Raw genomic sequence first — 24,425 nt, forward strand, 5'->3', positions numbered from 1 at the left:
GGGGACTTTAGGAGGAGGCCGAGATGGATCATCCACTCTGCACTTCTGACAGAAGATGGATGCAAATGCTTCAGCCTTGTCTTTTGCACTGATGTGTTGGGCTCCCCCATTGTCGAGGATGGGGATATTTGTGGAGCCACCACCTCCTGTTAGTTCTTTAATTGTCCACCACCATTCACGACTGCATGTGGCAGGACTGCAGAGCTTAGATCTGATCCTTCGATTGTGGGATCCACTTAGCCCCGTCTATTGCATGCTGCTTCTGCTGTTTGGCATGCAAGTAGTCCTGTGTTGTAGCTTCACCAGGCTGACACCTCATTTTTAGGTATGCCTGGTGCTGCTCCTTGCTTGCCCTCCTGCACTCTTCATTGAACCAGTGTTGGTCCCCTGGCTTGATGGTAATGGTAGAGTGGTGAATATGCCAGGCCGTGAGGTGACAGATTGTGGTTCAGTACAATTCTGCTGCTGCTGATGGCCCACAGTGCCTCATGAATGCCCAACTTTGAGTTGCTAGATTTGTTTGAAGTCTATTCCATTTAGCATGGTGGTAGTGCCACAAAACACGATGGAGGGTATCCTTAATGTGAAGACAGGACTTTGTCTCCACAAGGACTGTGTGGCGGTCACTCCTACCAATACTGTCATGGACAGATGCATCCGTGGGCAAGTAGATTGGTGAGCACAAGTATGTTTTCCCCTCTTGTTGGTTCCCTCACCACCTGCCGCAGATTCAGTCTAGCAGCTATCTCCTTTAGGACTCGGCCAGTTCGGTCAGTAGCGGTGCTCCTGAGCCACTCCTGGTGATGGACATTGAAGTTCCCCCACCCAGCGTACATTCTGTGCCTTTGCTACCTTCAATGCTTTTTCCAATTGTTGTTCAACAGGGAGAGGCACTGATTCATCGGCGGGAGGCGGTAATCTGCAAGAGGTTTCCTTGCCCATGTTTGACCTGATGTCATGAGACATCATGGGATCCAGAGTCAATATTGTGGACTCCCAGGGCAACTCCGCCCCGACTGTATACCACTGTGCCGCCACCTCTGGTGGGTCTGTCCTGCCGGTGAGATAGGACATACCCAGGAATGGAGATGGTGGTGTCTGTGACGTTGGCAGTGAGGTGTGATTCGGTGAGTATGACTATGTCAGGCTGTTGCTTGACTAGTCTGTGGGACGGCTCTCCTAATTTTGGCACAAACTCCCAGATGTTAGTAAGGAGGACTTTGCAGGGTCGACAGGGTTGGGTTTGCTGTTGTTTCCAGTGCCTAGGTCGATGCCGGGTGGTTCATCTGGTTTCATTCCTTTGCTTAGACTTTGTAGCAGTTAGATACAACTGAGTGGCTTGCTAGGCCATTTCAGAGGGCATTTAAGAGTCAACCACATTGTTGTGGGTCTGGAATCAAATGTAGTCCAGACCAGGTAAGGACAGCAGATTTCCTTCCCTAAAGGACATTAATGAACCAGATGGGTTTTTACAACAATGAACAATGGTTGCATGGTCACCATTAGACTAGGTCCAACAGCCTATTCTGGAAGTATGAATATGTTGGCAGGATCAGGCTCACTTGTGAGGCCCTGAAGTGGAATAATGTTCTCATACTCAGTAAGAAGACTCAACCATAAATTCAATGGCCATTTGGGTGCAGTATCGAAGGGCATCTGGTGCCTAAGGCACTGGAGCATAGCAAGGTATTAGCAACTGCAGGAGAGGAGCTGATTAAACTGTCGGGGAAGAAAATAGAAAATGATTCAGAACTGCAAGAACTCAGCAGGCATTATGTGTCCTGAGGAATAATTGCAACTGAGAAGTTAATTATGTTCAATATAAATATTTGTCTCGAAAGTACAGTTTGATAGAAAAATGTATTTTGTGATATAGATGATACACTTTACAATACACAGATTTCAATATTTCAAATTTCTTGAGGTAAAAGAATAAATTTGAATTTAAAAGACTCCCATCATGTTTGCTGATCAGGTTTGTTCTGACTCATCAGGCTGGTGTTCTGCATTGTGGTTGACTCCTAGTTTGGAAATATCCATTTATTTGCCTTTTAAAGGTGTCAGTATGAGAGGAATTCAGAAAACAGGTGCTTCTGCGTCACTTCTAATCCACTTCAAGGTACAATACTGGAAATCAGTCTGGAGCATTGGCAGCCAAAATGAAATAAGCCAGCAGGAAACAAAGAAGTGCGAGACACGTAAATCATAGTGTAGTTGCCATTTGTTATTGACTGTGACGATAATGAAGTTGGTATTGGTAATATTTAGATTACAACGTGATCTCAATTACCAACACAAATCATATTTACCCTGCATTTCGACAACCGTCCAGCGAATTCCAGCCGTAACTGCATGAAAGCCTTAATACATTGAGTCCTGTTCTGGGCCCAGTTTCCATGATGGTTTTGTGGAGACAGAGCCTCTGCCCACCCCTACAAGGCCATTGGCATAAGTCAGTGGGACCAGGTACACCTTGACCTTCAGTTGGGCCTCAATATAGGGTGAATGCAGATGTGCCTGGTGAGCCTAGGTACACCTCACTGATGATCTCACCTGGGTGTCCGGGCCAGGTTAAGGGCTGGAATTTTTTTTTTTGTTGTATTTAGATTAGAGATACAGCACTGAAACAGGCCCTTCGGCCCACCGAGTCGGTGCCGACCATCAACCACCCATTTATACTAATCCTACACTAATCCCATATTCCTACCAAACATCCCCACCTGTCCCTGTATTTCCCTACCACCTACCTATACTAGTGACAATTTATAATGGCCAATTTACCTACCAACCTGCAAGTCTTTTGGCTTGTGGGAGGAAACCGGAGCACCCGGAGAAAACCCATGCAGAATCGAACCCAGGTCCCTGGAGCTGTGAGGCTGCAGTGCTAACCACTGCGCCACTGTGCCGCCCTTATAATTTTGGCAACCCCTCACACTAGGCAAAGCCTCTAGGACGGGGATGGGGGGAATTGAGAACGGGGAGGAATTGTGAATGGGGAACTGGTACTTCCCAGCCCCCACGCCAGCAAACCTCAACCAGCTTTGGGTTGTTTAGCCCAAAATATATTTCCAGAAGGGCTCATGTGCCTTCTACTCCCTCACAAACCTAGATTGGTTTGGGCAGGAAGGCCCTGTCATGAGCTAATACTCTCGACTGATTTCCTTAACTCTGGACAGATCCTCTCACTTAGACTGGATTGCCCTCCTCCACCCTATAGAATTTCAGTGCCTTTAACTTCTCCTTTCAACTCACGTTTGGAAATCCATTGGCAGGTACGCAATCATATAAACCTTCAGAAACCCCAAAAATTATCACTCTTTTCTAGATTTCTTCTTTCTGAATGTGGGTTCTCTTCATGGCAAATCCTTCATGGCAAATTACACCACAGTGTACACACTTCGGGATGTCACTGGAGTTATCCTGCGAAACTCACTTTGTAATGGCATCATTTAAAATGCAGCAACTTTTCACGTAGGTTATCTTTGAAGCCATACGTGGGGTCCCAATAGTGAAGCACCAGACTTGAGTAATGAAAAGAAATGACAGGCGTGGAATTCATACATTTATTATAAATTAGCTGAAACCCTTGCTCAACAAAGTTGGTTTATAGTAGAGGTGAAGAATGATGGACTTTTACTGCAGTTGTCACTTCATCGTATGCTATAGTAACTTTTACAGATCATACTTGATATTCAGTAGCACTAATTTTTCAAAAATCTCTTTTGAAACAGAGACCGATAACAGTCGTGCCAAGTCCTTAGTAAGTATTACCTCAGTTTTGATAAATAGAGTGCTATGCTAAGGTTCTGGGAAAAGCCTTTGTTTTCACTGATACAGATCGATTGTTACATGAGGCTTCTCAAGTCTAACAATCAATCATGAGCTCATACCTATGAACTAAGAATAGCCCAAGATCTTGGCTGGACCTGACCCTAATGCTGCCTCTTTTACATTTTCACTGGGATCATTGATGAATGCCTTGAAGTTCTATTACATGTTTAAATTGGAAGTGCAGTCTCTTTATTCTAGGTAGGATTTGGAGGTCAGGCACGGCCGGTTCTTTAAATGTAGAGTGAACAATAGATGGATAACAGAAGAATGAATCCCAGAATGCCGCCATGAATTAATGCAAGTGGAAAGTTTGAAATGTTTACTGCAGTCAACAATTTTCAATTTCACTGTTTTATTTTTCTACATTAAATTAATTTCTCTTAAAAGACTATTTTATCGATCTCTATACGTAAAGGTGTTGGTGTCACTGACTGAAGATATTTTACTATCATAAGGCTGTCCAACTTAAAAGAAGAGAAGCTATGGCTTGCTGTGTTCACAGGAAATAGTTTTTGTACCGATAAAGATTTTTTAAACTAATGAACTAGTTTGTGTAAGTAAACTTTGTGTATTTTTTTAAAAATGCAATAAACAGAACCTCCTGTTCACTGCAAATACCCTTTCAGCATTCAAGATTAGAACAGACTTTTCAAATGTATTGAGGTTAGAATGTGTAATTCACTACCATAGTAAGTGTTTGAGGCAAATAGCTTAGATACTTTCGAAAGGAAACTAGATGGATACATGAGAGAAAAGGGAATAGAAAGACACATGGAAAGGCTCAGATACGGTAGATGAAATGGGAGGAGACTTGTATGAAGTATAAACACAAGCACATTTGGGCTGAATGGCTTGTTTCTGTGCTCTACATCCTGTACAATACTTTGTAACTCAGTTGAAAGCATGATAACGTCCCACAGAGTGGTACACAGTCAGTTCTTGTTCATAGCTGGGTCATCAGGGTCAGGCATCAAATGAAGGCAAAACATTTTCTCATAGTAAATTATGGAAACTGATGGATGAGTCCTTGGGCCAAATCATATTACGACTATAACTTCAGCGCAGTTATAGTATGGATACAACCTGACACTGGAGCAAAGAGAATGAGAATCCATGGAAGAGATGGTCTCACTTTGCTTTGCTTCAGAGCCAGTTTAGGCCTTGATGTTCAATTTACACTAAACAGTTGTAGTGTTCGGATGAAGTTGAAACAACCTGAGTGCTCGTGCAAAGCAATCACCTGAGTGCATCGTAAACACTGTTCTTGTGAATCTCCTGGTGGCTGGTTATACAGCATCATTGCTGGAGCCTTCCCTTTCATTCAGGAAATGGGAAGGCAGCAAACTAGGAGAGAATTTTAGAAAAGAATGAGAATAGAATTTAATTCTGATTTACAACCTGGCAACTTACATGTTGATTAGCCACTGATACCACACGATATTTAATGATAAAATGAGCTCTGTTAAGAATTTGCACTTTAAGTTGTTTGAGTTCCCTCTGCTTACCACCTTTAATACATTGATTAACACGTTTATATTACATTTCTCTCTCTGCTATTTTAATAGAGCTTTTCTAAAAAGTAGGTTAATGACTGCGTTAAAATTGTGCAGAGAGAAATTTAGCATGAGTATGTAAATTAGTAAAATAATGAATAAAAAAGCCCATTAGGGTTTCATTTTATGCCTTCAATTAGTTTAGTTTCTTCTTTCATGCCAGAAACTTCTGTTCCACTCAACAATTATTAACTTTCTCTGAAGCCATCTAATCCATCTCAGACCTGAATACTGCTACCAAATATTTGGAGGCTCTTCAAGCCCTTTTTCTCATACTCCCTGATGTGATACTAGAAAGAGTTTATCTTCTGGTAGATAACTCGAGGTTTCCATTTCTTCACCTTTTTCTCTCTCTCTGTCACAGTTTTATTTGGCTTTAATGTGGATATTACTATAACCATTGCTCTTCTCAAATCTCCTCTCTGTCTTCTTTTTTAGCACCTAGCACGATATGCACTATCTTACATGTTCTTCCACCCTCAGCATCCTTATTGAATCAAAATACATTTCACAGTCTCCTCCACAACTTATTCTCTGCTGGGACCAATAAACTGTATTCACTGTTTGCAACGGGCAAGGTACAGGCCGTATCCAACCAGCCCGTGCTTGCAAAACTCAAACACAGTGTCCAATATTAGAAGTGATTCCGCAATTGCACACCATTTGCTAAATAATCCTCAGTGTGCGAATAAGTACACTGACAACCAATTTAAGATTGTCAGTAGGGCTCACGTGTGGTGTATTTGCATGTACTAGAAGCTTCATATATTAATACACAGGGCCCAGTTCTTTGCAAACAGAAAGAACATGTACTCACATTGTGCCTGTTTCAGCTAAACAAAATAAGTGACAGCCATTCGCTGGTTCATTCCTCAGGGCAATGCCTTGACCAATCAGAGTCAAGCTGCTTGGTTGAAATTTCAAACAAAGCTTGGCAGTTAACAGTCAGTCACCATAAACTAGTGCATTCTCCATGGCAACGCCTCCACAAGTCAGAGTTCACTTGCCAACCAATCAGCACTCTCTTCTCATACAGCATAAAGTTATTGTTTTCCCTTATATTGGGGGTGGCGTAGTGGCTAGCACTGCAGCCTCACAAATCCAGTGACCTGGGTTTGGTTCTGGGTACTGCCTGTGCAGAGTTTGCAAGTTCTCCCTGGGACTGTGTGGGGGTGTTCCAGTTTCCTCCCACATGCCAAAGACTTACGGATTGGTAGGTAAATTGGCCATTGTAAAAATTGCCCCTAGTGTAGGTAGGTGGTAGGAGAATTGAGGGAAGGTGAGGATGTGAGAGGGGAAAAAATTGGATTAATGTAGGATTAGTATAAATGGTTGGTTGATGGTCGGCGAAGACCCGTTGGGTTGAAGGGCCTGTTTTGGTGCCGTATCACTCTATGACTCTATGGTATTCTTGCAGATTGTCCTAATGAGTGCAAGATGAAAAGCTTTGACAACATGTCTCTATTTTCAGCAATGATCAAGATTGTTAATATATTAATACTAATAATAGAGATTTTTGAGAGTATATTTAACACTCAACAATCAAAAGTTAAGTAAATCTGAGGTAATGCCATTCATTGATCACTAAATTGCTTCTTTTTGTTTGCCTGTGAATATGATTCAGCTTGAAGTGATTGTTCAATATCGGCAGCTAGACCTCATCATGCATCCTGTTGTGCAGAAATTAATTCATATTAAATGGAAACGGTTTGGAAGGTAAGGTTAATTTCCTCTAATTAAACACTGAGAAGATTGAAGCAGTCACCTTTGTCCCTCACCACAAATCTGGTCCCTGGCCATCAATTCCATTCCCCTCCCTGGCCACTGTTTCAGGCTGAACCAAACTGTTCACAACCTTGGCAATTCTATTTGACTTAAGTTGAGATTCCACCCCATATCCTTTCCATCACCAGGATTGCCTATGTCTACCTCTGTAATATCGCTCAACTTCATCCTTGTCTCTGCTGTTGAAACCCTCATCCATGCTTTTTGAACCTCCAGACTTGACTGTTCCAGTGCTCTCCTGGCCAGTCTCCCATCTTCAAGCCTTCCAAAATCTGAGTTCAGCCAAAGCTCTTCTGCCTGTCTCCTAACTCGCACCAAGTCCTGTTCACCCATCATCCCTGTGCTTGCTGACCTACACTGGCTCCTGATACCCAAATGCTTTGATTTCAAAATTCTCATCCTTGTTTAAAGTCCCTCCATAGCCTCACCCCTCCCTATCTCTGTAACCTTCTGTAGCTCTACAACCCTCCAGGAACTCTGTGTTCCTCCAATTCTGGTCTCTTATCCAACCCCACTTCCTTTACCCACCATTGGTCATCATGCCTTCAGCTGTCTAGGCCCTACATGCTGAAATTCGCTTTCTAAACCTCTTCGCCTTTCTACCTCTATCTTCACGTTTAAGATTGTCCTTAAAACCTAGCGGATGCTCCCTTCTTTGGATTGGTGTCAATTTTTGTATGGGTGGTGCAGTGGTTAGCACCGCAGCCTCACAGCTCCAGCGACCCGGGTTCAGTTCTGGGTACTGCCTGTGCGGAGTTTGCAAGTTTTCCCTGCGACCATGTGGGTTTCTGCCGGGTGCTCCGGTTTCCTCCCACAGCCAAAGACTTACAGGTTGATAGGTAAATTGGTCATTGTAAATTGCCCCTAGTGTAGGTAGGTGGTAGGAGAATTGAGGGTGGGGATGTGGCAAGGAATATGGGATTCATGTAGGATTGGTATAAATGGGTGGTTGATGGTCGGCACAGACTCAGTGGGCCGAAGGGCCTGTTTCAGTGCTGTATCTCTCTATGACTCTAATCTCCTGGGAAGTGCTTTGGGATAGTTGCCTAGGTTAAAGTTGCCATATAAATGCAAGTTGTTGTTGTCAGTGTAATATTTCTATGCCAGCTTCATTATGTGATTAAACTTTTCTGTTACCTCTGTACAAGAGGAAGCTCACAATTTGTTTGGCTTTCCTTTAGGCGAGGCGTTGTGATTATGTTGATGCTAAATTTCCTCTTCATTATGTCTTGGACTGTTCTGGGACTTACTTCATCACTGTCATATGGTGAAAAATTAAATTACGACCTACCTCGTGTAAGTACAGTAATTACTTCAACACAAAATACATCAATTCAGAATCAAATTTTATATGTAAAAGAAAACGGGGTCAAATTTTAATTTTGGGTGGGCAATGGGAGGGGCACTTGTGCATCTTGCCCAATGTCCTTGCCAAGAGGCTGGAATCATTTTGAGGCTTGAACCTCATTTCAATATTGCTGGTCAACTGTGAGTGTTGTTTTGAAACTCAAAGGTAACTTGCCAGTTGGGAGGCAGCGGGCATTTCACATGGAGCTGAGCGGGAAATGTTATCTCATGCAGGGGAGAGGGAGGTAATCTCAATGGTTGGGGGGACGTGATTGGCCAGAGGCTGGCTAGAAGATTTTATGGGGGGGGGGGCCAGAAAAAGCATTCATGTTTCTCCTCAACCCCCAAAAATCTTTATCAGCGTGGTTTTCCAGCAGTCCCTTTAAGGACCACTGGTTAGGCCATTCAACACCTGGTACCAGAGGAGGACCATATGCAGTTTACTGTCTGCCCAATAGTTCCTCAAAATTGTGTTAAGATCCTACATGCGTCTAAGACCACGATTACGTAAGAACATGGGAATTAGGAGTAGGCCATTTGGCCCCTCGAGCCTACCCTGCCATTGAACTAGATCATGGCTGATCTTCGACCTCCAGGCTGATCAGCATGATCAGTAAGTTCAAAGATGACACGAAAATTGGTGGTGCCATAAATAGTGAGGAGGAAAGCCTTAGTTTATAGGATGATATAGATGGGTTGGTAAGATGGGCGGAGCAGTGGCAAATGGAATTTAATCCTGAGAAGTGCGAGGTGATGCATTTTGGGAGGACTAACAAGGCAAGGGAATATACAATGGATGGCAGAACCCTAGGAAGTACAGAGGGTCAGGGGGACCTTGGTGCACTTGTCCATAGATCACTGAAGGCAGCAGCACAGGTAGATAAGGTGGTTAGGAAGGCATATTGGATACTTGCCTTTATTAGCCGAGGCATAGGATACAAGAACAGGGGGGTTATGATGGAGCTGTATAAAATGCTAGTTAGGCCACAGCTGGAGAACTGTGTACAGTTCTGGGCACCACACCATAGGAAGGATGTGATTGCACTGGAGAGGGTGTAGAGGAGATTCACCAGGATGTTGCCTGGGCTGGAGCATTTCAGCTATGAAGAGAGACTGGATAGGCGAGGGTTGTTTTCCTTGGAGCAGAGAAGGCTGAGGGGGGACCTGATTGAGGTATACAAAATTATGAGGGGCATTGATAAGATAGATAGGAAGAAACTTTTTCCCTTAGCGGAGGGATCAATAACAAGGCGGCATAGATTTAAAGTAAGGGGCAGGAGGTTTAGAGGGGATTTGAGAAAAACTTTTTTCACCCAGAGGGTGGTTGGAATGTGGAACACACTACCTGAAGAGGTGGTAGAGGCAGGAACTCTCACAACATTTAAGAAGTATTTAGATGTGCACTTGAAACGCCATAGCATACAAGGCTATGGGCCAAGTGCTGGAAAATGGGATTAGAATAGATAGGTGTTTGATGGCCAGCACAGACACGATGGGCAGAAGGGCCTGTTTCTGTGCTGTATAACTCTATGACTCTAAGGCTATTTTCCCGCACTATCCCCATATCCCTTGATATTTTTAGTATCTAGAAATCTATTGATCTCTGTTTTGAACATACTTAGTGACTGAGCCTCCACAGCCCTCTGGGGTAGACAATTCCACAGATACACCACCCTGAAGAAATTCCTCCTCATCTCAGTCCTAAATGGCCTACCTCTTATTCTGAGAGTGTGCCCCCTGGATCTAGAACCCCTAGTCAGGGGAAACATCCTTCCTGCATCAACCTGCTTCAAAGAGATCACCTCTCATTCCTTTAAACTCTAGAGAATACAAGCCAGTCTCCTCAATCTCTCCTCATAGGATAATCCCACCATCCTAGGAATCAGTCTGGTGAACCTTTGTTGCACTGGCTCTATGGCAAGTATATCCTTTCTTAGGTAAGAAGACCAAAATTGTACACAATACTCCAGGTGTGGTCTCACCAAGACTATACAATTGCAACAAGAGTTCTTTACTCCTGCACTCAAATCCTCTTGCATTAAAGGCCAACATACCATTTGCCTTCCTAATTGCTTGCTGCATCTGCCTGTTAGCTTTCAGTGACTTATGAACAAGGATATCACGTCCCTTTGGACATCAACACTTTCCAATCTCAACTTTTAAGAAATACTCTGCATTACTGTTTTTCTACCAAAGTGGATAACTTACCATATTAGAGTTAAGCTGCAGGGTAGGTCCTCAGGTAAATGGTGATGGGCAGGAATGGGGTGGTGAGTGTATATTCCTACTTTCTAAATTTTGCAGCCCTGCCACTCCATTCCAATCAGGTGGAGGGAGTTAAAATCAACCCATTAACTTTAGACTGCAACAACTGCACAGACAGATTGCCAATATATACAAACTCTGTATCAGTGAATGGGTGTTGCATGAGTTAAAATCTTGCCCAGTGTCACAAACTTCAGATTTCACTTAGCAAATACAAAGTTATGTTCATAGTTTTCCACAAAAGTTATGTCCTTGGTTAACTAGGTTCTTCTTCAATATCTGTGCAGTAGTTGGTGGCTTATCCTGACTCCATTTACTTCAATTAACTGGTGTTCCCAGACCTCTGCTCTCCTTCTGCCTTCATGATTTAACCCTGTCTACTTATTTGCTAATTAATTCACTGAACATTCATCAACCTTCTTCAGACTATATACTCTCAGTGCCCGAAATTTTCATTCTTTCCATTGTGCAGTAGTTGAATTACTGTATTATCTATGTCCTTTAATAACACAATGGAAATCCTGTCTTTTTCTATTCTTCAATGAGACAATTTTTTTGTCTTTCATAAGTTCAAACAACAGCTGCCATGTCTTTTATGGCTCTACATTTATTTTTTCTTTTTCACTGGTATTCTTTGCTTCATTGACCTCGCCGGTCACAATGGAACTCTCATATCTCCACTCCTGCTTAAAAAAACAAAGTTTAGTTTCCTCTTTTGCAACTAAACACTTCTTTTGCGTCTAAGTCTGCCCAAGATTTAAATATTACTGCCATATAGCTGGGGCATATCTTCGAGCATGGCTTTTGCCTACCTGAGCAAGATACAAGAAATAGTTTGTTAACTGATAAGCAATTTTCATCACCTTTCCAACCATCCTCTCTATCCATTGCAACCTTTCTTCTCTGCCTGTATTTTACTCCTTGTCCTTCTCATCATCAAATATGCTATGCTACAGCTTTTTTTTTTCTTGCTGTATCTTCACCATATTGAATTTAAGACTTTCAAATTCATTTTTGGAATGTGCGAGTCATTGGCAAGGCCACCATTTATTGTCCATCCCTAATTGCCTTTGAGAGGTGGTGGTGAGCCATCTTCTTGAACAACTGCAGTCGTTGTAGTGTCTCCTATTCTAATTTCTCTCTTTCCAAAACTTAAATTCCTTACCCTCGTTAATCTTTTGTTCCTTCTACAATCCTCAAACTATAATCCAGGCGTCAATTATTTTTAATTGTCCTTGGCAAGTGAGGAACACTGGCAAGACTGCATTAATTGCACATTCCAAGTTGCCATGATATGGTATTGGTGAGCCAACTTCTGTGATTGGTTTGCAACTGAGTGGCTTGCTAGGCCTTTTTGGAGAGCATTAAGGCCGGAATTTTATGTAGGCACAGGGGACCCACAGAAGGCCAGGGGTGTTGGGGGGGACCTCACTTCAGCAATCAGTGGGACCCGGAACCGCATCTTGCCAGTGCCAGTCAATTAAGTGGCCACCGCCAGGGCTATGGCCCCAATTAAGGTTGGCAGCCTGCCCCCAAAAGCTGCTGGCCAATCAGAGGGCCAGCAGCTCAGCAGCATCATCAGCACCGCTGCGAGCGGTGGCCACTACTCGGGCTGCACCTGTGGGTTGTAGGCGCATTGATGGCTGTGCAGCCTCAACTGCAGGTCGGATCTGGGGGCACCAGAGCCAGTGTGGCAAACCCCAGCGAGAGGTGGAAGGGGTTGGGTTGCTGAGGGCATGTGCGTTGTTGCCACGGGGGTGACCATTGCCGCCAGTGGACCCCTCCGTGGGACAAAGACTGCCTGAACAGAAGGGCTTCCCACCCTCCCCATGGAGCTGGCAGGTCACCAGGGTTTACCTGGTAGTCTCACCTCGTGGCAGTGGCGTGGCCCCCCTCCCACCAAGTTCTGGTAAAATGCCAGCTGAGGTGGAAAAAGGCCCTTTAATTGGCCATTTAAATGGCTCAATTTGACTGCTTCAATTGCTCATTGCAGTCAAAGGAGATTGGATGGATTTATGGGAGAATTATCAAACATATACGGTGGATGGGTGGATGTGAATATCAGAGTTTACACAGTGGAGAAAAAGGTTTTGTTGGAACATACATACTTTAACACATCATGTAACGGGCAATATTAGTGATATAGAATAGTACGAGAACGTGTGGATTCTGAAATCATAAAAGCACAGGGTGGAAAGTCATAGCTGAAGAATAGCATATGCTAAATTGTTAGTCTCTTGTTCCCTTTGAAGGTATTTTCTTTTTCTTACGTTATATGAATACAGGACTGGTGGAAAGTTGTTATTGGCATCATAGCGGTTGGACTCACCCTGTATCAGCTTATAGAGGAATTCATAGAAATCCATTCTTCAAAAACAACGTTTAATTGTTGGAAGGAGTGGAGAAGCAAGGAAATAATGAAGGATCTGAACCTGTGCCATCCACGATGGCCAGAGGTACACAAAATGACCATATTAAATATTAAAAAGTAAACTCTACAGTAAATTTCCTGTAATTCTTTTTAAATAATTGTTTTGCAACAGAAAAGGTAGGTTAGTGTTGAATATATTATTTAACTCATTGACTAGTTTTACTCAACCAAGCACTATTGAGCTCCCGAGGTACCAATCTATGTTTGATCTTGACGTATATGTTGAAAAGAAACTTTTAATAAAACAGATGCCTAGCATATCAAAAGATATTTTCTTGAACCATTGTTTTCATAGATATGTTATTTTGATGCTCCAAATTTCATGTTCACAGTTCAAGCATCATCTGTTCATAATTTCATGCTTCATGCTAGAACTAGATACATCCGTTTACAGATACTGATTATCCTGTGCTAATTTACCTTTACTGACAGGAGGAGGCCTATCTCAAAAAACAGCTGGCTGGACTGGAAGAAATGCATCCCAACTATTTTAAAGATTTTTGGTAAAGTTGTTGATTAAAGCTCTTTCTTCTAGTTGTACAATGTGCTTGAGTTGGTTATTAATATGTGGTCCCCAGTCCCCAGCCAACTGTTGATTATCTCTCTGTGAGTGGTAATCAGGGCCCATGCCTGGTGTTAATGGGGCAGAAGAAGCCTGAAAATGGCAATGGGTGACATACTACCCTATTTACACTGGTGCTTCGGCTGCTGTAATTTTGTGTGGGGTCCTATGCTGAATGGCCTGAGCACGAAATTGTTTCAGTTTGGAGGCCAGTTGTGATATAAGAAATTGAGGTCCTGCTTGCAATCCTGAGGGGCAAATGTTTGGAGTTTGCACTGCGAACACTTTGCAATAGGATGCCAATGTGCATAAATTTATGACACTTCTGCCTTCCTTCGATGGGTGCCTCATCTGCTTGCTAAGCCCTGTTGGTTAACATTGGAAAAGACTGGGATTTGAGCAGATAGACAATGTTTTTGTTTTTAGCAGCCTTACCACCCAGTTTCTGTGTAGAGTTAAAATCAACCTGCAGTATGTCAGTGCCCTTTCTTCTGATATGGATATATTAATCAATTATTTGTACTTTCAACTTCATTGAGTTTAAGAATTTAAAGGCATAGTTACAAATAATGACGTGTTATACAGTTGAACTGATTGAGTTGAATGGGTTTAACTGAGCAGCAATGACAGTAAGGAAACTGAGAGAAGTTACTGAGCTTGACAGAAGGAAGAAGCTAACTTAAAATTCATGGATATAATTATTAACATGGAGGGTTTTAGCAAATCTGTTAATTGAACTGATTTTATTACAATAGCTCCATCATTTGTAAAGGACACAGTGACTGTTCCTAGCCACTTTCCTGACCATGACATCAATGTTTGCCATTGAAGGAAAAAAAATTTTCCCCAAAAAATCAACAGAACTTGACTTAAAAATATTACAGTTAGTTATTTGACTGTTGCAACTGATTGCTTTTAAGAGGAGAACTGATGGGGAAGCTGTAGCATCAGTGTTGAATTTGGACCCTCATCTCGAATTAGCATCTTCACTCGGGTTTCTCCTGGGAGGATGTTTGCCAGTTTTGGTTTGGTTACCTGGAGAGAAGAGAGAAAAAAAATGAGCAGGGATCTCTTCACATATCACTCAAACACTGAATTAAAAGGGGAGTTGGCACTGAGAGACTGTGCAGATGAATGATATTTGGAGAGATCCACTTTACTGCTGGAGAGCTGGGATGTAGGCTCCTTTATGACGGACGCACAGAAATGGGGAGGGGTGGGAATTATAAACAGAGTGTTACATTAAATATATTTGCATTTTCAGTTACAAATCATGAAAGTATATGTGATATATATCAATGTCCTGGCCAACATTTGGTTTGATTGTTTATTTCATTGCTGTGTGTTGGAGCTTGCTGTGTTCAAGTTGGCTGCTGTGCCTTCTATATTACAACAATGAATATACTTCAAAAGCACTTCATTGATTGTAAAGCACTTTGTGACATCCTGAGGTGGTGAAAGGCACCTATGCAGTCATATTCAGCTGGCCTCAGACACCGGAAACATCAGAGGAATGTATGATGGCATGAAGAGAGCTCTTGGGCCAACCATCAAGAAGATCACCCCCCTCAAATCTAAATCGGGGGACATAATCACTGACCAACGCAAACAGATGGACCGCTGGGTTGAGCACTACCTAGAACTGTACTCCAGGGAGAATGCTGTCACTGAGACTGCCCTCAATGCAGCCCAGCCTCTACCAGTCATGGATGAGCTGGACATACAGCCAACCAAATCGGAACTCAGTGATGCCATTGATTCCCTAGCCAGCGGAAAAGCCCCTGGGAAGGACAGCATTACCCCTGAAATAATCAAGAGTGCCAAGCCTGCTATACTCTCAGCACTACACGAACTGCTATGCCTGTGCTGGGACGAGGGAGCAGTACCCCAGGACATGCGCGATGCCAACATCATCACCCTCTATAAAAACAAAGGTGACCGCGGTGACTGCAACAACTACCGTGGAATCTCCCTGCTCAGCATAGTGGGGAAAGTCTTTGCTCGAGTCGCTCTGAACAGGCTCCAGAAGCTGGCCGAGCGCGTCTACCCTGAGGCACAGTGTGGCTTTCGTGCAGAGAGATCGACTATTGACATGCTGTTCTCCCTTCGTCAGATACAGGAGAAATGCCGTGAACAACAGATGCCCCTCTACATTGCTTTCATTGATCTCACCAAAGCCTTTGACCTCGTCAGCAGACGTGGTCTCTTCAGACTACTAGAAAAGATCGGATGTCCACCAAAGCTACTAAGTATCATCACCTCATTCCATGACAATATGAAAGGCACAATTCAACATGGTGGCTCCTCATCAGAGCCCTTTCCTATCCTGAGTGGTGTGAAACAGGGCTGTGTTCTCGCACCCACACTTTTTGGGATTTTCTTCTCCCTGCTGCTTTCACATGCGTTCAAATCCTCTGAAGAAGGAATTTTCCTCCACACAAGATCAGGGGGCAGGTTGTTCAACCTTGCCCGTCTAAGAGCGAAGTCCAAAGTACGGAAAGTCCTCATCAGAGAACTCCTCTTTGCTGACGATGCTGCTTTAACATCTCACACTGAAGAATGCCTGCAGAGTCTCATCGACAGGTTTGCGTCTGCCTGCAATGAATTTGGCCTAACCATCAGCCTCAAGAAAACGAACATCATGGGGCAGGATGTCAGAAATGCTCCATCCATCAATATTGGCGACCACGCTCTGGAAGTGGTTCAAGAGTTCACCTACCTAGGCTTAACTATCACCAGTAACCTGTCTCTAGATGCAGAAATCAACAAGCGCATGGGTAAGGCTTCCACTGCTATGTCCAGACTGGCCAAGAGAGTGTGGGAAAATGGCGCACTGACACGGAACACAAAAGTCCGAGTGTATCAGGCCTGTGTCCTCGGTACCTTGCTCTACGGCAGCGAGGCCTGGACAACGTATGCCAGCCAAGAGCGACGTCTCAATTCATTCCATCTTCGCTGCCTTCGGAGAATACTTGGCATCAGGTGGCAGGACTATATCTCCAACACAGAAGTCCTTGAAGCGGCCAACACCCCCAGCTTATACACACTACTGAGTCAGCGGCGCTTGAGATGGCTTGGCCATGTGAGCCGCATGGAAGATGGCAGGATCCCCAAAGACACGTTGTACAGCGAGCTCGCCACTGGTATCAGACCCACCGGCCGTCCATGTCTCCGTTATAAAGACGTCTGCAAACGCGACATGAAATCGTGTGACATTGATCACAAGTCGTGGGAGTCAGTTGCCAGCATTCGCCAGAGCTGGCGGGCAGCCATAAAGACAGGGCTAAATTGTGGCGAGTCGAAGAGACTTAGTAGTTGGCAGGAAAAAAGACAGAGGCGCAAGGGGAGAGCCAACTGTGCAACAGCCCCAACAAACAAATTTCTCTGCAGCACCTGTGGAAGAGCCTGTCACTCCAGAATTGGCCTTTATAGCCACTCCAGGCGCTGCTTCACAAACCACTGACCACCTCCAGGCGCGTATCCATTGTCTCTCGAGATAAGGAGGCCCAAAAGAAAAGAAAAAAGAAGAAAGAAAAGAAAGGCACTATTTAAATGCAAGGTTTTTCTTTCTCTTAATTTTGTGTGTTCAATGTTTTAGTAATCATGTGTTTTTTATAGTGATAGTGATTTTCAGGTACATTGATCATTTATCTGTACTGTCAACCCCCATTCTTCCTCTGTCTGACCTGATACCTGGAGCAAATGGTGTGTGCACATCATGCTATAGGTACCTGCTGCCAATGTCTTCTGTAACTGGCTGCTGAGGAAAGGTGACACTGTCTAAATGCAATTTTCCTCTCCAATTTTCCGTCCATTCTATTGGGTGAGACTGCTGCCTCAAATCAGTACCTGGCCAGTTAACATAATTTGGATTGAAACCAAACAGAGTAGTTCTCAAGCTATCCCTGCTCCTTAGCACTGTTAGTATGATAATGCTGAGCACCATCTGTACTTGTGTATACTTAATATCATTGATATGATTGTTGCCATTTTTTCCAGGAATTTGTTTGACTGGATGGTTTATCTGCTGCTCTTTGCTCTGATAGCAACTCATGCAGCTGATCTGTTAATGAATAGTGATTTTATTCACATTGCGCATATTCGACTATTTGCTGTGACCATCATATTCCTTTGGCTTCGGCTCATGAAGCACGTCCGAGCTATCAGGTATGAAGCTCACCTGTTTGTTTATTCTTCTCCCCCAGATCAACACCCTGGGGGGTTGCCATTGACCAGAAACTGAATTTGACCAGCCATATAAATACCGTGGCTACAAGAGCAGGTCAGAGGCTAGGAATCCTGCGGTGAGTAACTCACCTCCTGGCTCCCCAAAGCCTGTCCACCATCTACAAGGCACAAGTCAGGAGTGTGATGGAATACTCTCCACTTGCCTGGATGGGTGCAGCTCCAACAACACCCAAAAAGCTCAACACCATCCAGGACAAAGCAGTCAGCGTGATTGGCACCCCATCCAGCACCTTCAACATTCACTCCCTCCACACTGACGCACAGTGGTAGCAGTGTGTACCATTGACAAGATGCACTGCAGCAACTCACCAAGGCGTCTTTGACAGCACCTACCAAACCTGTGACCTCTACCACCTAGAAGGACATGGGCAGCAGATGCATGGGAACACCACCCGCAAGTTCCCCTTCAAGTCACACACCATCCTGACATGGAACTATATCGCCATTCCTTCACTGTCGTTGGGTCAAAATCCCGGAACTCCCTTCCTAACAGCACTGTGGCTATATCTACCCCACAAGGACTGCAGCGGTTCAAGAAGGAAGCTCACCACCACCTTCTCAAGGGCAATTAGGGATAAGCAATAAATGCTGGCCTGGCCAGTGATGCCCATGTCCCCATAAAACGCATAAAAAAAAGATAAAGATGTCTCCAGATTATGTTACTTTTCTTTCCTGCTCTTCGCACCACAATACTCATTTGGTGATTCACAAAGTAATGCAGGTGAATTTTATGCATTACAGTCTCTTCCACATCTAGTTTAGTTTATTCAAAAAAAATACTCTTAGTCCAGCATGAGGGTCCGACTGCTCAAATTCAGATCTGAGGTTTGTCATAGTGATTTTGCGACTATTCTCTTAAACATTAAACTGCATCCATGTTATTCACAGATTGAATGCAACACTGATATGAGAAAGTTTTACTAACCTGTTGTCTTTTCACATTTACTGCTTGTTCTCCCTCCACCAGCACTCCCCCCACAAAAGTGCCCACGAGCAATTGGCTGAGAAGAACAGGCTTAATTGTGTAGCGACCCCTAAGCTATAGTCAAATAGTCTGCAGGCACATGAACAATGGCTACTTTAGTAAGATAGTTGAGGATTATCAGTGTCTATAAACCATACCTCAACATGGGTCAGTGGCTTTAAGTGAGGAGCAGAGACAATTTATCCTGTGTCACATACTGCTCTCTGCAACGTGACTTGTTCCCGAGCTTCTTCAGCTGTTGCTATAGAGCCAAGAGGTAACAGGTGTGCAAGGACAATCCCAGCTGATTGATCCTCGGATCTTTTTCTTTTGGTGAGAGAAAATGTCTCCATGTGACAGACATATGATCATGAAAATTTAATTTGGGCCCATTGTAAAAGTCGGTTCAGTTACATGTGTACTGAAATCTTAGCAAGCAAACAGGTCTGATGTTGTTTGCATGGGATCTCTGCTACATCAACATCTGAATGATGGAAGTGCGGGATAAAAAAACTGATGAAGGGTCATCAACCTGAATCATTAATTCTGTTTCTCTCTCCACAGGTACTTCCAGACCTGCTGAGTATTTCCAGCATTTTCTGATTTTATTTCAGATTTCCAGCATTCCTAGTATTTTGCTTTTGTGTGTGTTAATCTACTGGTTAGTAAGAATGGGGGAGAAATTCAGGCCTCCAATGTTTTCACCACAATCTGTCACAGTTGATCTGGAGTGTAAGTACTCTGGATGCTATATTCAGGTTCAGGTGACTTATAGTTGTCCAGGTGCCTACCGAAGTAGGAATTAGGCTCTTTAAATATGCAGTTTAGAGTCCTGTGCCTTTTGTAGGGCCCCAAATGCAAAATTCAGGTATAAATGCCATACATGCTTCACTTAGTTGCTTAACCTAAAGCAGCCTAACCACTGATCCTCAAAGGGATGGCTTGAGGCTGCTCAAAAAAGCAGGAGTGCTTCTCCTGTGTCCACAGAAAAATTCTGTCCCTTTGCCAAAGCATTTGAGGCCCCCTCTGGGATTGCCTCCCATCACCCAGATCCAAATCCCGGAACTCCCTCCCTGACAGCACTCTGGATCTACCCACACCAGATAGACTGCAGTGGTTCAAGAAGGCAGCTCACCACCACCTTCTCAAGAGCAAATAGGGATGGGCAACATAAATGCATAAATGGAACGCATAAAAAAAAATTAAAAATACTGCAGATGGTGGAAATCTGAAATAAAGACAGAAAGTGCTGGAAATGTTCAGGCAGCATCTGTTGAGAGAGAAACAGATTTAGCATTTCAGGTTGATGACCTCTCATATAGATGTATGTATATAAAACCCCTATACGTTTTTAGTGTGACTGCATGTTGGCAAATGTGCCAGTGGCAACCTAATTTCATGAGGGTCTAGGATTAAAGATTAAAGATTGAGAATATTTTCCATTGGACCCTAAGAACTATCTGAATTTCCGCCAGCCCAGAATGACAAGTTCTCCCAACTACTCCGCATTTTTTATGTATATATTTTATATAAATGTGTTTTTTCTCAAATACTATCCTTGACAAAAGAAGCTGCATTATATTAAGAGGTACTATTTAAAAAGTTACTTTTTACATACATAGAATTACATCGAGTCTATATTTAGCCCAATTGTTCTATGCCTGAGTTTATGCTCCACACGATGCTCCAGAGCCCCTCTTCTAACTATATCAACAAATCCTTCCATGCCTTTCTCCCTCATGTGCTTATCTAACTTATCTAATGCATCTCTGCTATTCGCCTCAACTATTCCTTGTGGCAGCAAGTTCCACATTATTAGCACGCTTGGCAATAATATTCAGGTGGATGTCAGGAGGACCAAGGGTCAGAGTGGGCATTTTGATGGTAATGGGAGTAGGAACAGAGGGGAGGGATGGCACGAATAAAATGATTGTGACAGTGGTGCACGGTAATGGGGGGGAGGTTCAATGTTGGCGGAGGGAAGGATTAAGGCTACATTGGGTGGGTTCAGGCTGGAAGGTGGGAGGAGGAGTTTGGAAGATGGGGGGACTTGCCTTAAATTGCACTGCGCACCATTTTTTCGGACGATAATGAAAACCTTGTGGCCACTCAAAGATTACAAGGCGAGCGAGAAGAAACAAATGATTGTGGGTGGTTACTCAAACTGGCTGCATTTCTAAGGCACAGAAAAGAAGACTGCACATTGCCTGGATGTTTCTGCTGGCTGGCATCAGGAGGTTGAATTGGAATGTTCTGCTCACGTCATTATTTGCAAAGCTGCAACTGACAATGTGCAGGAATCTCATATCTGAAGACGGGCGCTGGCACGTCATCGCATCCTCAGGACAAGGACAAGTCACTTTCAAATGTCAGCGAGGCAATGTCAGAGACGCCCAAGGATGTTTTGTAAAATGGTCAGAAAATTCTATGATCCTGCAGCATGACCTGTAGACGCTTGGGTTTTTTGGGACATCCATGCCACCTTCCCTCCAGGTGACTGCTGCACTCAATTTATTGCTCACCAGCGTCTTCCAGGGATCAATGGGTGACACATGTGACTTATCACAGTCTGTGATCCATAGGTTTATCAAAGAGTGACCAATGCCCTATTTCTTCGTGCCAATGAGTTCATCTACTTACCTGTAAATGAGGACAGCCATGCAGCAAGGTATGCAGACTTTGCTGCCAATGCTGGGTTCCCTAGGGTGCCAGGGGTGATCGATTGCACTCATGTAGCTGTTAGAGCTCCCTGGGACCAGACTGCTGCATTTATGATTCGCAAAGGCTTCCAATATTTGAACGTACAAGTGGTTTGCGACCACCAGAAAAATTAATACAGGTTTGTGAACGTTTCCTAGGCGCTGTCATGACTCATTCATTTTGAGGGAATCAGAGTTGCCAGAAGTTTTTGAAGAACAAGCCGAAGTGGACGGCTAGATCCAGGGTGACATGGGTTACCCACTTTGTACATGGTTGATGACACAAGTCCATCATTCCCAATGCAGAGCTGAAGAATAGGTGCAAAGCTGCTGGCACATCCACCAAAGCTATGATCAATAACAGCACTGTCATTTTTAAAATGTGCTTATGCTGCCTTGACACTTGACACAGTGGAGATGAGGCCTTCTGGACCCTGCTTCGTCATCTGCGATTGCTCTGCCTCCCTCCTCTCACAATTTCTGACGCCACCTCCTCAGCCAGGGTTAGCACCCCAATGTCAGGGACACTTCCTCCCATTTTAGCATGTTCGTGCTGGCTGTGGGTGCATTTATCCTGCAAGAGACAGTGCAGATTTACTGACATGTCGAAAGATGTATCACAACCATTGCATACGTGCATCAATATCATTCACTCTGCTGTGGCTTTCGCACAACACATCCAAGCATCCAATCTTCATCTTGGCACACAATCATTTAGTGAATGGCACCAAGGCTGCTCGCACATTCCAGCACATGCCTTGTCTACCCTCTCTCTTAAAGACCCGGAACCAGGGAGGAAAACAACAGAGCTGCTTTGCCAAGACCACTTACCCTCGCCGATCTGAGCAAGTCATTGATCTGTTTGCGACATTGAACCCAGGTTCTGCATGTCGCCCCACAGTTCAAGACCTCTTCTGCTACCTCCATCTAGGCCATTTTAGTCAGGTGGGAGGGTTTTCGGACTCCATCTGCAGGGAAGAGGACCTCCTGCCTTTCTCTGATGGCCTGGAGGAGAACCTGCAGAAAGGCAACACTAAACCATGGGGCGGGACGCTGCCTGCTGGCTGATATTTGCTTCAATTTTGCTGCAGGAAAAATAAATGATGTGAAGTTGGTGCTGGGTTTCACAAATCAAGGGAGGCAAAAGCATTTTGAATTAAGTACAAGCTTTAATTTAGGTTACTCTGAGGAGACTTACAGGAAGGCAAGGCTGCTGATCCTTGAGGCTGCAAGTACAGAATCCTTTATATCTGTGGCAATCATGGTGCTTAGCCCAGTGACAGTAGGTTCCACCAATGAAAAGCCGTCCCCGCCGCATGATCCCATGTGTCCCCTGTGCCCGTTGCTGCACCATTTATTTGAATAATGAATTGCGTGGGATATGAGAAAAATGGCGGAAGCAGAAGTTGTGCCAACCTTTGGTCCTGCCGTCTAAAATGCCGCGGGATTCAGAAAATCTGGTCATCTTATCCAAGCAGTATGTGGCCTCCTTAATCATCCTGCCAAATTGTAACAACTCTCACTTCTGCCTCTTTATTTGTGTAATGTTGTTAATTTTCTGCTTTAGGTCTCTGGGACCATTCATTGTGATGCTTGGGAAAATTATCATTGACCTCCTGAAGTTCCTCTTTCTTTACGGAGAGTTTTACATCCCTTTTGCTTGTGCGTTTTGGATCATATTTGGTGGTAAGTCTTGTGTTTACCTGCAGATCATTTGATGGCAATCACATTTTTATCATTTTGAGACTAGAGGGCAAAATTTCTCTTTATGACAAAAGACAAACAAATGCCCATATTTCTCATATGCCCATAATTAATGAGCTGCTGATTAGGTTGCCGAAGGGTGCGACTAAAAGGAGCAATTTCTGCCAATATGGTTTCTTTAGTGAGCCATTAACAAGCGCTCTCCCATTTCTCATTAAAAGGGGAATTTCAACCCTGTCACCAGAACACTGAAAGTTACTGATGTTAAAAGAATTACGGAATAATGACTCACCCAGAAGGTAGGAATTAATTCAAAATGTAAGGGTAATAAAGATATCCCAAAGAACAGAAGAGACAGGAGCAGCTTTTTCTTTCAAGAGAATTTGGAAATTAAGAAAGGTTCATTTCATATTCCTGGGGTAGTCACAAAGCTAAATGGTCTGGTTTGAGTCATCGAGCAGTTTGAGGATAGCATTAAAAATCTGGATATGCCACAGACTCCATGGGTAGAATAATGACAGTAGAATAATGACAGTAGATTATAGAATGGGATAAGAATAATGGGGGATATCAGTAACATCAGGCAGTTGACAGTACATACTTGCTTTAAACACATGAGTGATGCCATGTCTTCTAAAGGCAATGCCTTCATCACGTTCCCCATGGATAACCAGAAACTGCAGGATAGTGTTGTGGCTTGAGTAGAATGCAGAAGGTTGGAGTGGGGTGGGGAGGGCTATGGTTGGGTCTACTTCTGGCCCCCAGTGCATCGAAGGGATGTGGCTTGGGGAGTTTCAGTGTTTCCCCAGTCCACCATCTCATTGGCCCATTAGAACTAGTAGAGACTCCAACCTGACGGAGAAAGCTGATAGCAATACTAAAGGGAATGGATTGCCTTGCAGGGATGGCAGGTAGTTCCATTAGGAGCTACAAAGTTGGTGGCCGCTCTGCTCTTAAAAGGCTCATCCTGGGCCTCAGCTACTTTGGGGCTGGTCCAACATTCCAGGCCTCTGTAAGAGTTGGTGCCCCACTGATA

The 24,425-nt window shown here is 43.8% G+C and overlaps 1 protein-coding gene across 1 annotated transcript in view; it reads left to right on the forward strand.

Moving 5' to 3' along the window:
• LOC137370301 (uncharacterized) overlaps nt 1-24,425 on the forward strand; it is a 138,269-nt gene that overhangs the window by 14,062 nt on the left and 99,782 nt on the right. The window contains exons 8-14 of the mRNA XM_068032680.1: nt 3,732-3,760; nt 7,009-7,100; nt 8,351-8,465; nt 13,067-13,237; nt 13,645-13,715; nt 17,774-17,941; nt 23,253-23,371. Coding sequence (XP_067888781.1) covers nt 3,732-3,760; nt 7,009-7,100; nt 8,351-8,465; nt 13,067-13,237; nt 13,645-13,715; nt 17,774-17,941; nt 23,253-23,371 — 765 coding nt within the window. The remainder of the gene's footprint in view (nt 1-3,731; nt 3,761-7,008; nt 7,101-8,350; nt 8,466-13,066; nt 13,238-13,644; nt 13,716-17,773; nt 17,942-23,252; nt 23,372-24,425) is intronic.

This window comes from Heterodontus francisci, chromosome 5 (genome assembly GCF_036365525.1).
Source record: "Heterodontus francisci isolate sHetFra1 chromosome 5, sHetFra1.hap1, whole genome shotgun sequence".
NCBI classification, from domain to species: Eukaryota; Metazoa; Chordata; class Chondrichthyes; order Heterodontiformes; family Heterodontidae; genus Heterodontus; species Heterodontus francisci.